General features: G+C 28.9%; 1 protein-coding gene across 1 annotated transcript; it reads right to left on the bottom strand.

Moving 5' to 3' along the window:
* LOC104700442 (MYB-like transcription factor TCL1) lies at positions 5,126-13,853 on the bottom strand. The gene is made up of 4 exons (XM_019227006.1): positions 13,817-13,853; positions 13,594-13,681; positions 10,694-10,737; positions 5,126-5,283 (listed from the first exon to the last, which is right to left on the bottom strand). Exons 1-4 carry the CDS (start codon positions 13,851-13,853, stop codon positions 5,126-5,128), a joined length of 327 nt encoding a protein of 108 aa, XP_019082551.1.

Here is a 14,125-nt window from a genome sequence, read left to right as displayed (position 1 = left end):
TTTGTGAACCCAAACCGACATATAATTTCGTTCTAATTGTAAAATCTAAACCCTAACCATCTCATTTGTGAACCCAAACCGACATATAATTTTGTTATAATTGTAAAATCTAAACCCTAACCATTTCATTTGTGAACCCAAACGACATATAATTTTGTTTAAAAAAATGATATGATATTTAAACAAATAACATGTAATATATAAAATGAGTATAAATGTAATTGTATTTGAAGAGAGAATATTCTCTGACAACCACACTGTACAATTGTGGTATTTTCTTAACTATGTTTTGTTTTTGTGCTATCTACTGCATATTCCTTTTTTTTTCCAAATAAGTCAAACAAAATTTTGTGTTTACGCTATCTTACTATTTGAGACATATAATGCTCATATAATAATTTTTGGTCCAATTTTGATTTCCGACCTAAATTCACAAACGAATTATTGACATTGTCCTTCGATGGCTCATTTTTACTATCCGTTGTTTTGTTTTGTTCATTTAATAGAACCATTTTGATAAAGTCAGTAAAATGACATTTGAGTTTTACTATTGGCTAGTAATGTGTTAAAATCGTGTGAAAAAACATCACATGTAAACTACAATAAATATTATTGTGAACACGTAATCCTACAATATCTTTTTATATTTTGGACATTTTTACTTATGGAGATTGGCTGTGCATGCACATTAACTACGACAATTTTGTTCTCCAATAACATTTAACTGCGAAATTTTTCTTTCCCAAAGTAGAAAATTGGACAAAATCCATAAAAACAAAGTCTGTGTCGTGTATAAGATATGTGGGTCCAACGTAACTTTTGTTTTCTTGCACCTTCATTTGTTTTTTACCTTCTTTTATTCATTTTTGTTTGTTTTTTTTTTGCATTCTACATATGCCCTACATCATGCATCTATTAAATTACCATCTCAGCGATAATAATTAAATGTAGTAACTGTAAGAAACGGACGTATCAATTTACTTTTTTTTTTCTTTACAGTTTATCGATACTTCATGATGACCATATCATTTCCTCAGCGTGAAATCATTGACTATTTACTCTATATTCTTAAAAAATAAGTTACAGTGGAGACTATTTACACTATATTTCCTACGTGTTGTTAATGTAACGAAATAATGATTACAAAAGTCCAGAAAAGGAAAATATTTTCTTGCGTACGTTGTTAAAAGTGATACAAATGTTCTGGACGTTAAACAATAGATAAACCTATAATTTGGCGACGACTATTTAACAGCTCATAATAACAAATTAGACACCAACTTAACCATTGCCAACGTTTATTTGGCAGCGGATTTAACCACTAGTGCTGGGACGATACTATTTCACCTCTTTGGAACTTATTTATATAATTTATAAGTAGTATAATTTTTTTTTTTAGAAAGTGAAAATAAATTCAAAATTACATTTAAAAAGCCTTTTTGTAGTGTATATCTTACTCTTCAGAAAATTTAGATATATACTGTATTTTTTTATTATACTACACCAATTCAAGAAATATGGATTCCCTGATTGATCATTATGTGATCATAATAGTGGCTGCTAAGGTTAAATTCAGTATGTGAATTATATTTATCAGTCTTGAGAGGAAACTTTAAAATTAATGGACTAGCTAGAACGACTTTATTGAAACTTTGTTGCAGGCTGCAGCTGTTGTCTGTGGGTTTCAACTAAAATGTTTAAGAGTTTGCCAAGACAAAAATATACTTTGTACCGCAACGGATCTTATGAAGGTGTGTACTCTATATTATATATATTTAGCAAATATATATATATATATATATAGCAAATATTTAAAACCAAGTCAATAAATAGCAACTAGACAAAAGAGCTTCTTCAAAAACCGCGGATATAAAGGACAAAAATGTAGACCTGTAACAATGTGGTTCACGAATATATTTTTAAGATCGTGGCCATCATTTCGTTTTTGAAATAGGAAATGTGGAAATGTGGTTTTCAAGTGAAAAACAAAAAAGATGACAGTAAAAAAATTAAAAATCAAGAAGCTCAGTAAATGGACTTAATCGTTCGTGGTCAACAGGTTTAAACCGCACATTAAGAATTATATAACGAAAATGTAAATTCGTATATCTATCATGTTAGAATGCAGACCCATTTTTTAAAAGTCAGAAACCGCTAGGTGGATATACAGGGAAAACGAAATATTAGACTGGACTTATAGATAACATATGCATGTTTATAAGACTATATTATCTAGTACAAGGCTTATACACATATATGTCATCTATAGGACTGGTTTAAACCTTAGGACTCGGGATCCGTTTAAGAAATGTTTGATGGTTTTGATTTTGCATTCTTAAATGGATCCGTTCTAGAAAGATGATAAAATCCATATAGAAGAATTATACGAAAAATTGTTCCATAACTCATGACTTCAGTGGTTTACAAAAAAAAAAAAATAAAAAATAAATAAATGGCTTCACGTGGTTACCAAATGTCTACATTCAGTTAACATAGTTGAGTACTTAAGGTGTTTATTCAAACTTGTTTTTCGAGTTGTTGATCAATTGTCATTGTGTTCTTAGCTATATATGAACATTTGTTATCCTTAGTGAACGTACGTGACATGATAGAGTTATGTGTTTCGTAAGTAATATGTGATTTTAATTTGTGGTTGATTTATTGTGGCTTAATTATTTTATGCATTTATAAAGTGTTTCGAATATTAAAAGTATTGAACGAATAATTAAATCGAAAAAAATTACTTAAGTAAAATATTGGAATTGTTGACAAGGTTCGTAAGTAATATATTAAAATCGAAAAAAGGATAACGCACCTGAGGTTGTATATTCCACATATGTGATTTTATTTTGTTTTTGTCACAACAAGTGATTTTAAGATGTTCGTTGGATTTGGTATTGTTATAATATATATATATATATATATATATATATATATATATATCTAAAATGTTAAGTGTTTGGAGAAATCTTATGCAACTAATGGGGTATTTTAAATGAAACAAGAAACTTTATTTGATGGTGAGAGGGCACACTTGATACACAACTCTCCATTGCGAGACTTGATGAAACTGATCATGGTGGGTGATAGCGACAAGTGATGGGTTATGGGTCGATGTCCGTGATGTATGGAACCACCTGTTTGAGGGTCGTATAGATGACCGAGATAATATGTGTGTCAAAGAAAATGTTCGAGGCTTGTGATGATATTAATGTATATATAACTATGGTGCGAATGTCGTGATGAGATGTGACAAACAATGGGTTTGTAGATTGAAAAAATGGAGAGATGCCAAGCATAATGCTCGAATGCGAATGGTCAATTTTTTTGACTAGATGTTCGAGCGTCATCATGACCAGGTTATCTTGAGTTGGATGCTCGACGGCTGTGTTTTCGTGACCACGATTACATAAGGGAACGTGTGCATGAAATTGAATGTTTGTGATATAATTGTTGGTATTTATTTACATAAACAAATATTATAAAGTTTATGTAAGCACTGATTGATAGAAGAGATACATCCATTGGTTAAGCATCTCTTGGTTTAATATATAAAGACGACAAGTTGTCAAGAAAAAGGATAAGAAAAAGAGAAACAATACGAAAGAACAACAAACAAGAGAAACAGAGATTGAACTTGATTCAATCTTCTTTTTCTCTAAAATCAATTTCTGGAAATCTCACAGTAGGTTTGCTTGGGTCTCTGTAAGATATCAATACAGAGATCGATAGTTGTATCCTGCAACAATACGTTTCAGTCTCATAAGGAAGAAAGAATCATTAAGTGAGTTTCTGTTTTCGTAACAAGTGCAAACTGTATTTGTTCTGTTCTATAGAGAAGACGTAGTTGGATACGTATGGTTTGATCTGCTTCTATACTCTGGAAACAACAATAATGTGGTCAAGATTATAAAATTTATAAATAGTTTGTTTATTAGCACAAGACTATGTGATTTGATTGTACTCATCGATTGAAAGGATCATTTGATTATCATGATAGCATATGGGCGACAATAACTCTCATTAAATAATTAGTTATTCTTGCATCCTTTTAAGATCCACGCGAGTAGTGTGATAGTGAGGAGTGTTATTCCAGGAGAATAAATTTTATAAAAACATAAACTTACAAAATGTGCTGAAAAACATGAATTTTATTTGTGGTAAAATAAATATTTTAATTTTGTTAATTTTCCAAATAAATCACGAATTTTAATTGATTTTATCAAACAAGATATGATGTTAACGAGATCTATTAACGGAGATTAAGCTGTTAGATTGACTTTTCAAATAATTTACAAACTCTTGTTTTACTATTCAATGGAATATGTTAACGGAGGATTAAAGCGTTAGATTGTTCCTTTTTCTTTTTTTAGTTCTCTAATATTCAAAAATTCAGACCCATCCTAGGTCGTCATTTAGTTTAATAAAAGCTGCTCATTTCTATGATGATAGTACGACTGTTTTGCGTTGTGTTCTAACTTCTACGTGCATGTGCATATTCATGCTCCCTGTTGGTTGCATTCAATTTACTGCCATGAGCCACTTTTGTATCACATAAGCTATATGATACATATTATAGATACAGATATCGATAAAGTCCGAGCTTTTTACAGTACGTTGTCCTTTATAATTGTCTATGTGGTGATACTGATACATAAGAATGTGTTGGGTGAGTCAAGGATGGTTGTGATTTCGGATTGCCAGTCTTGAGGCTGCTTTAGTTAACCTCAAGTCCACTTTGATGAATACATTTTCCATCGTTAGTGCTTGCTTAACCGCAATTTGAGTCTTAAGCACAGCTGAACATGCAGGCGAAATTGGAAGAGACGAAGGAGAAGGAAGGGACACATAGATAGATTAAAGGCGCAGAGAAGTCAATTAATAAAGGTAGAGAAGATGAATGATTATATCATCTGACTGTTAGGTGTCTGAGTGGTCCTTGTCATTAAAATGGCGAACGCCAAATTTCACGGTAATTAATTGTAAGAATATTCCTCACTCTTATAAAGTTCAGAAAGAAAAAAATTACACAACACTGTCAATTGTTCTATCTTTTTTTCCCCGCTATATAGGTTTAGCTGGAACAACAACAAGTGACACAACACACAAGTTGTAGAATTGACATTTATTTGGACAACCATTGCTGAGAATTATAATTACGTAGAAGATTTGTTCTATTCAACAACAGAAATGTAGGAGAAGAAATACAAAAAGATTTGTGAAGTCTTCCTCGTTTGTGGGAGAAATAATCAGAGTTTCGCATTATCCAATATCTCTCTATATTATTATATTAAACAACGAAAGGAAAAACACTTTAAAAAGCACTATAATATCATCCAAAGGTTTACGTACGTCTACCTTAATTGCTAGGAATCATTTGGTTTGGTTCAGAATTTGATGAGTGTGTATAAATGTACTGTCGATAAATATATGTATATATTATATTGCTTCACGTATTGCATGCTTAAATACACATATATGGAACGAGTTAAATATACAAGCAGAAGAAAAAAATGTAACCTATCACCGACAAGCCTATGCATTTGAAAAATGATCTCCTCTTCTTGTTCTGTCATATTGATAAACTCTGTGTGTATCTAGGCATGCATTACGTGAGCAAAGAGCACAAAACAAATCCTAATCATCACAGAAACATGATCATTTCTATTAAACAACATACTAATATTTTGTGATCGTTTATATTTTTTAGTATTTATATAATTTGTTGAATTGTTTTAAATTGAAATATTAAACCATCTTTTAGAAACAAAATTTAATATGCACGCTTTTAAGTTTTAGCCAACAAAAAATAGTATAAAATTTGATAAAGAGTATCATGCTAACAAAATAATTAAATAAATATTCAAAATTGCAGCTAATTCTTCGTTGGTTATCTCTTCGGAACCACCATGTCTGTTTTTCACCGAATACATCTCCACTGATCAAAGCCTACCCATGTAAGCAAAATGGAGAAATATCGAATTAAAATATATTTCTTTGTTTTCTATTAATTTTTTAAAAATTTCACTATCATTTATCTAATTTTCTATTTCTGTCTTTTATATATATATAGAGCTACATAGGCACATAGCCCTTTCCAATATCACTTGAGATTTACTTTTTGTTCCTAATTTCTACTTCATGAAAATTGGACAAACTCTGAAACACCCGCTTATTTTCTGATGTGGTGTTAGATCTCATCTCTGTGTGCCGATAGCAGTCGTACTTGTATAGCCTAGCCAGTAAATCATTGTTGGTGAGTGGCGACACACGGATGAAACTTCTGTTTTCTTGTACTTTCTAAAGAAACTTTTTTGTATTCTATATATATTACATTTTTTTGTTTTGTCTAACCACGTATTTCCTTTGTTTCAAAATATATGATGTTTTGAGTAAATCACGCATATTAAGAAATAACTATTTTAAAAAAGTTCAACCAATTATCAACAAAACTGTATAATATAAAGTATTAAACTAATATAAAAGTTGTATAGAAACTTGAAAACATCATATATTATGAAACAACAAAATTCTCTAAAATATCTTATATTATGAAACTGAAGAAATATTACAGTACTTTTTTTTATATGTACAGCACAGATACATAGAGGCACTAACTAATATTTATGACTCGAGTCAATAAATGTTTTCGTGATAATAAATTCAGTTGCTGTAAAAAACTGACACGTAACAATCTCATCTTCTAATTGAGGGCAAGTTTTCATCGCTAGTTTTTTTACCAATAGGTTTTTTCTACCATATAGTATTGTTTCTCAGAGCGAAAAAATATATATAAAGAACCATACGGTTTTTTTTTATGGTCAAACTAGATTTTTTATAGATAATTCTACTCTCCAACAATGGAGAAATGGTTCAGCAAGTACAGCAGAAGGGCTACAAAGGCCAAAGAAACCGCAGCTACAATATTGCCAAGCGGAAAGCATGAAAGAGAATGATAGAAGCATACATAACAGTTAAGCAATGAGGCTTTGATTTATAGAACCATACATTCATACATTCTTACAAAACATTAAGTCACAAGACAAAAACTATTTTGATTTAACTAACGAAAGGAACCAAGGCTTCTCGTCAAGTACGTTCGCCGCTAGTGACAGAAGCAAAAGACCCTTAGATGGGCAGTAGAGTGTACACACGTTAGCGCTGGGGCATAAGAAAGCTACGATCCCTTATGATGCGGCATGATGTAATTTATTTTTAACTATCTTTTTATCAGTGTCCCTTCTCGTTATATTAATAACATCTGGGTAACTAATGTACTTACAGTCTCTTAGACCATCTGCATCGGAGAAATACCTCGTCATTTCTCAAAATAATGTATTTTAATTATTTTATTTTAATATTATTATATATTTACATAATAAATCTTAAAAAAAAGATTAGTTTATACTAGAATGACACATGTTAAGAAACGATTCTCTGAGAAAACGATTCTCAACTTTTGTTTTTTTTTTTTATTTTATTATTTTTAACCGAGAGTACTCTTGATAGAAACTATTAGTAGTGGACATACTTTTATAGAGACAAATATGTCAAACATTTCTTCTTGATATTAAGATATTAATTGGTTCTCCCGCTACTTCCTGCAAACGTTGTGTTTGTAGGTGGTAGCAGTTGCTAGCGATTGGTACCAATCATACAAATCGTTCCTAATTGCTTTCAATCGCTTCTAACCGCTTGAAACCACTGAATTCCAAAAGCTGTTTCCCACAAGTGTATGAGGTTGCGGACGGTTGCGGTTGAATTTTTTTTTTAACTAGAAACAAATCAATGATACTGAAATATTTTTTTATATATCTTCTACCTAACCATTTTATCCATTAAAGGTGGGATAAAATGAAGTACATATACGATTGAGGAGATTAGAAAATAAACAATTATACAAAAAAATAAGATTCCAATTAACAATAACCCAGAAACTTGATGTAAATTTAATGGCACATCGCACATAAGTTCCAAAAAAAATCTAAATAAATATAACATTTCATCAGAAAATTTAAGAAAATAAGATTATTTATGAAAATTATTAAAACAAATCACCAATGACTCTTCTCAACTATCGCTTTAATATGAAATTTATTTGTTTTCAGAATAATTATTTTAGTATTATTAAATGAATTTTAATTATAAATCAAGTTTAATAAAAATTTTGGTGTTTAAAAATATTTATATAATTATATATTACATTTATTATGTTTTAACCGTTATTGCATCCGCTGGTCAACCAGTCGTAAAACTCCCGCAAACGTATCCATTTAAAAACGCTAAACCAATCATTCAAAACGCTTAATAACGCTTGAAACCATAACTATCCACTTCCGCAATCGCAGCCGCAAACGCTGTGGTTGAACCAGTCACGCCTAAGTAATATATAATCAGTATATTGTTAGGTTCACTGTTTTCAGATCTTATTTATGTTAGGTTTTCTTACACAATAAATAAGAAGAACTAACGAAATTTCAAGATCCAGAGTACGTCAATCGTTATCTATTACGACTACAACCACTTCATTGACATAAATAGTCGACGCATGAACTGTCCTTTTTATTGTAGTTTAATAGTTTCAGTATCTCAAAATACACTCGGTGTTGCCAAGCGAGGACCTTCCTTAGTATTGTTTCCCGTGTTTAGATTTAACTAAAATCCGAATAGAAAGAAGCTTAACCATAAACAGTGCTGGAAAAGAATTAATAATAGACCAGCATATATTAATGTAGTATGGTAACACTTTCAGAGAAAAAATATTTTTAAAAATGCAGTTTGGAAAAAAATATTAAAACATCAAAACATGGTTACAGCAGGTCACTTCAGCTAACAATTTTAGAGCTTGCAGGAGACAAAAACGTACCTAATCGATAATGTATCTACGAGTATCTATATATACATATATATATGAGTGATGCGAAACAAGATCAAAAAGTATCAACTAGCGAGATAAGAAAAAAAAAAAAAAGTTAAACAGATACAGATGGTTTATTGATTTCTGAACTGGTCGACAATCTATCTGAAGTGGCCCAAAGATTATAAATATCATGTAAAAACGAGTAGGTAAATTCACTTCACCGCACCCACTATATGAGTGAACAGAATGGATTCATCTTAGACTTCAACATATTAGAATTCGTTCAATATTTAACAAAGATTATATATTTTTTCTTTTTACAACTACATAATTAGAAAGTTGCATATACACGCTATAATCATTCATCAATATTTTTATTTAGAATCACGTCTCTTCATCGTAATATTTTTATTGATAAAATAAATATCAATAAATGCTATATATGAGGATTGTATCCCTTTACCATAATTTTTAATAAAATAATTCATATTTCTGATCGTTAAAAAAAATTACAAAGCTGCCTTGATGCATTATGATTTTTTTTGTTATTTTATTTATTTAGAATTGTATCTTTTTAGCATAACAATTTTATCATAATTTTCCTTTTTAATATATATATTTACAATATTTTTAATAGTTATATATTTTCAAGTGTTGGTATTAGGAGAGCGTGTCGATAATGGTGCTCCATACGAGTATCTCCACTGACCTAAAGCCTCACACTTCTCAATTCTCACCTCATTTTCAAGAGTGCATAATTTGCACAACCAGACTTTGTGCTTCATCTCCCTTTCCTTCAGCTTTGCTGCAGTGCATAGCTCACATAATGGAGCCATAGACTAGTATTGAGAAAAAATAAAAAATAAATGAGAAAACATAATAGAGTCAAAAGTAAACTTCAAGTTTGAATTCAAGAAACATACAAACTCTAAGGAAGACTTACCTGGTTCAGTAAGGTGCATTATGCACACTCCCACATTGAAGATTCTTCTCTACTTTTGTTTGCATTGTGACTGGTCGATGGAAATGTCACTGGTGACTTTGGGAAACAAGATTTTGGTTCATCTTGGGAACAAGGACCCTAATCACCAAGGAAACAACTTATTTTATTGCATTTTGTTTCAAAAGTTTCGTTTGTTAAATCACTCACATCTTAATATTCTTTTAAGTGACTATTCATTCAAGCTCTTACAAGTTTTCCATGTGGAAACAAGTAGGTTACATGTGTCACTAGCATTCTCTTCATCTTCTAAAGCCTTTGTATATTGGGAAACCACACCAAATATCATCATGCAAACGTCGATCTGTAGTCATTATAGAAGCCTAAATCAGAGTAAAATCTAACATAATGCTCCAATTGCCACCTAACCGATGAGGTCCTAAGGGTAATAGATTATCCACTTACACTCTTGTTCAGTTGGTGTAGTTGTAGTCGAACAAACATATGAGAGAAGAAGCTGGTGAGAAAATCCGCCCAAACACTCCCCAGGAATACCAAAACCCCAACATGTCCCAGTAATACTGTTTGACATCAACTCATCACATTCCTAAAAGACAAACAAATAAAGCATTGACAAATTGGCAAAATTTGTGTATCACTTTTTTCAAAAGGCAACACAAATCTTTCCCTCAGATAAGAAACATTTTTAACAATATACTAGCTCGAGGTATCATGTGAATATCTGATGAAAATAAGAAATGGTTAAAGCTTATTTTGTCCACAATAACAAAAATTAATGAGGATGAGAGATAGAAACACATGGAGGATGTCGCAGTGCTATCATTTGTGAGAGAAATAGTCAGAGTTTTTCATAATCCAAAATCTCACTATCTCCTTAGCCTCTCGTCCTACGACTCTCCTTGCTATTAAATCCCATCTGGTATAATTCAAATTGTGAACAACATATTAGTATTTAATAATATAAATTTCGTTTTATGAACTAATAAAAATAGCTCACTAAAATTCTACATTAAACATATATAAAAACAGCAAATAAAAAATTGAAAAAATTTGAATACATACTTTAAACTTAATAGGAAATTTGGAATCTATACTAAATTTTTTAACTCTTTGAAATGTACCTTATATATTGCACTAAATGACTATTTTGTCCTCAATTATAAAATTATTAAAAATAAATACAATTTAATTAAGTTAATTCATAAAAAATTAAAGGAGATTTTTATAAATACACCAAATCTTATAAAAAATTTGAAAACTACACTTAATATTATAGTTATTTGAAAGCTACATACTTTGAAATGAAAATGGACAGAAATACCCTTATTATTAAACAATTTTAACAATTAAATAAAAATAAGAAAAACTTAATTTATAATTAAAAATAAATTACTTTTAAAAATGGTTAAATTTGAAATAAATTAATTAATAAATAAAAATTATAAAAAACATATTTATTATATTTTAAATAATGATTACATGAATCAATTTTTGATCTTATAATTTTGAATAAAAAAAGAAGAATTTAAATATTTACGTTGATATTATTTAGATTTAAATTTATTTTAAAATAAATAATTCAAGATTATACAATTTATAATATATATATATATATATATCAATATGTTAGACTTATTTTAATCAATGTTGATTTATTTACAATGTCGACTTTTTGAACAATGGTTTTGTTTTTTACTTTTATTGACTTGAATATCTTTGTCATCGACTTATATTTAAACAGTTGACTTATGTTATGGCTCGTAGATTTTTAACATAGTCGATTTCTTTAATGGTTGACATATTTTTTTTGTTCATCGATTTATATTTGTTTTTTGTTGATTTGTTTATTTATTGTTGACTTATTAATTCTCCGTTGATTTATTAATAACGTCGATATTTTGAATGGTTGACTTAAGTTTAATTTTTGTCGACTTATTTATTTTTCCATCGATTTATTTTAAAACTATCGACTTTTTTTTTGTTTGATTATTTTTTTACATAGTCGACTTTTGATGATGTTGATTTTTTTGTTTTGTTTGTTGACTTATATTTTTTTCCTGTCGATTTGTTTGGTCTTAATAGACTTATTTCATTTTAAGTTGACTTCTTAATACGATTAACTTTTTCAACTGTAGACTTATATTTTATTCCTGTTGATTTATGTTTTTTCTTTGTTGACTTATATTAACAAAGTCGATTTATTATTTTATTAATTGATTTGTTACATAGTCGATTGTTTTAACCGTTGATTTATTTTCTAAAAGCTCATATTTTTATTATTTTATTAAACTTGATAATTATCAAAATAAATTGAAATATATAATTATTTTTCAAAACTCTTTTATTAAATAAAAAAGTTTGAATAATTATTAGTGATTTATATATTTATTTAAAACTAATATTATCTAAAATTATTTACTAAACATAAATCGTTAAAGAATAATTCTAATTAATTTTATTTTAGTTGTTATATAATAAATTCTTAAAATTAAATTACTAAATAAAACTAGATTTTTAATCACAATTGAGTTAACCATTTAATTGTCGGTTTGGTTTTGGTTTGATTTTTTCAATTTGGTTCAATCGATTATTTGATTACCGGTTATTTTGCTCAGCCCTACTAAGTGTATATAATAAAACTATATCATAAATATACCAGAAATATATATTATGACGCCACTGCTTTGCGTTAGGGGGAGGAAAGATATTCATATCCACCGCATTTGAACTACAACTATTCGGATTTAGCTCTATATTTTTTGAATATCCAGACTTAAGATATTCGTTCAAATATAAGTGATTTAGATTTGGATTTGAATCTTAAAAATATCTACTTAAAAATTTATTAAAAAATATCAGTAAATTTTTTATAGTAATATTTTTAAAATTGATATGTTTAAAAAATATATAAAACTGATTTTTATATGTATGCTTATAATCAATGTTCTAAAAAATTTGTTATATGCTAGACATACGGTGTTCTACGACCATATGCGGGGACTATATGGTGGATAATTTTTTTGAAGAAATATGTAAACATAAAATTTGTCAAAATATGAATATTGAATAACAAAATTATAATACAAAAAAAATAAGTATAATAAGCATGAAGAATTCTATACAAGCATACCCATATATTAAATTAAAACATTTTAGAAAATCTTAAATAACTAATAAGTATAAAAATATAGAACAATTATTATAAAAAAAATTATAGTTAATATTTAGAAAAATTAGTAGTTTGTTTTTTTTAAATGACATATTTTTTGTTTCTAATTCTTTAAAAAGACGTCATATATGCAGATTTTACGGTACATACACAGCATAAATGGACCATATAGCTTTCATCATATTGAACAATTAATTGTATAGTTATATATAATACAGTGTGGCTTCCCACTGTACATCGTATATACGATATTTTAAAACAATTCTTACAATAAATCATATTATGTAGATTTTTTTTTTTTAAGTATACTTAATACATTCGACATCAGATCCTTAAAACGATTATATTATATCTAGAGCCATATATGGTTTCGAACAGATTCAAGATTTCACTATTTAGATCTGAATTTTCATAATGCATTAGAAAGCATATATCTCCCATTGAATCTTGGATCGTGGATATATATAGCTTTACTTAGCATACAATACATACACTCAATTGAACATTAATTAAGAGCAGAAGGTTTACACAATATAATATAGATAGAACTAGGTCAAAAGTTTTAAATTTTTTAACCATATAAACAGAAGAAGAAAATGTTACCTGTCCCGGACAAGTTTGTACATCCGAAAGATGAGATCTTCTTCTTGTTCGGTCATATTGATAAACTCCCATTCCATACTACTCACTTCTGCATTTTAGATTTAGTTAAATTCAAGTAAATATCAAATAAAGCGTGATAAAATAATTAAACATATAATAGTGGACTATAGTGCTGGCAACGGAAGAAGACAAATGTTATGTCGAATGATCTTGGGTTCATTACCACCGTGAGGGCGACGAATACGGTTTGTGTTATCCATTAGTGCTGGCAACGGAAGAAGACAAATGTTATAGAGAAAAACTGAAAAGTAGATGTGAAGAAGAGAAAAGAGAGGTCCCCAACGTATTCAGAATACTATAAATAACCAACATATTCAGTATGTTGATAATCATATTTGCTGAATTTATATATCACGTAAAGCGTCGATAATGCTCACAGTGAAAATGGTGGAATTTTGGAAACACTTTCACCGCTAAAGCGTCATGACTCACCTTACTCGATTCCTTTGTTTTTTTTTTTTTTTTTTTTTTT

The sequence above is a fragment of the Camelina sativa genome, chromosome 7 (genome assembly GCF_000633955.1).
Source record: "Camelina sativa cultivar DH55 chromosome 7, Cs, whole genome shotgun sequence".
In the NCBI taxonomy this organism is placed as follows: domain Eukaryota; kingdom Viridiplantae; phylum Streptophyta; class Magnoliopsida; order Brassicales; family Brassicaceae; genus Camelina; species Camelina sativa.
The sequence above is the reverse complement of the archived record's forward strand: the minus strand, read 5'-3'. Positions and strand labels throughout refer to the sequence as shown.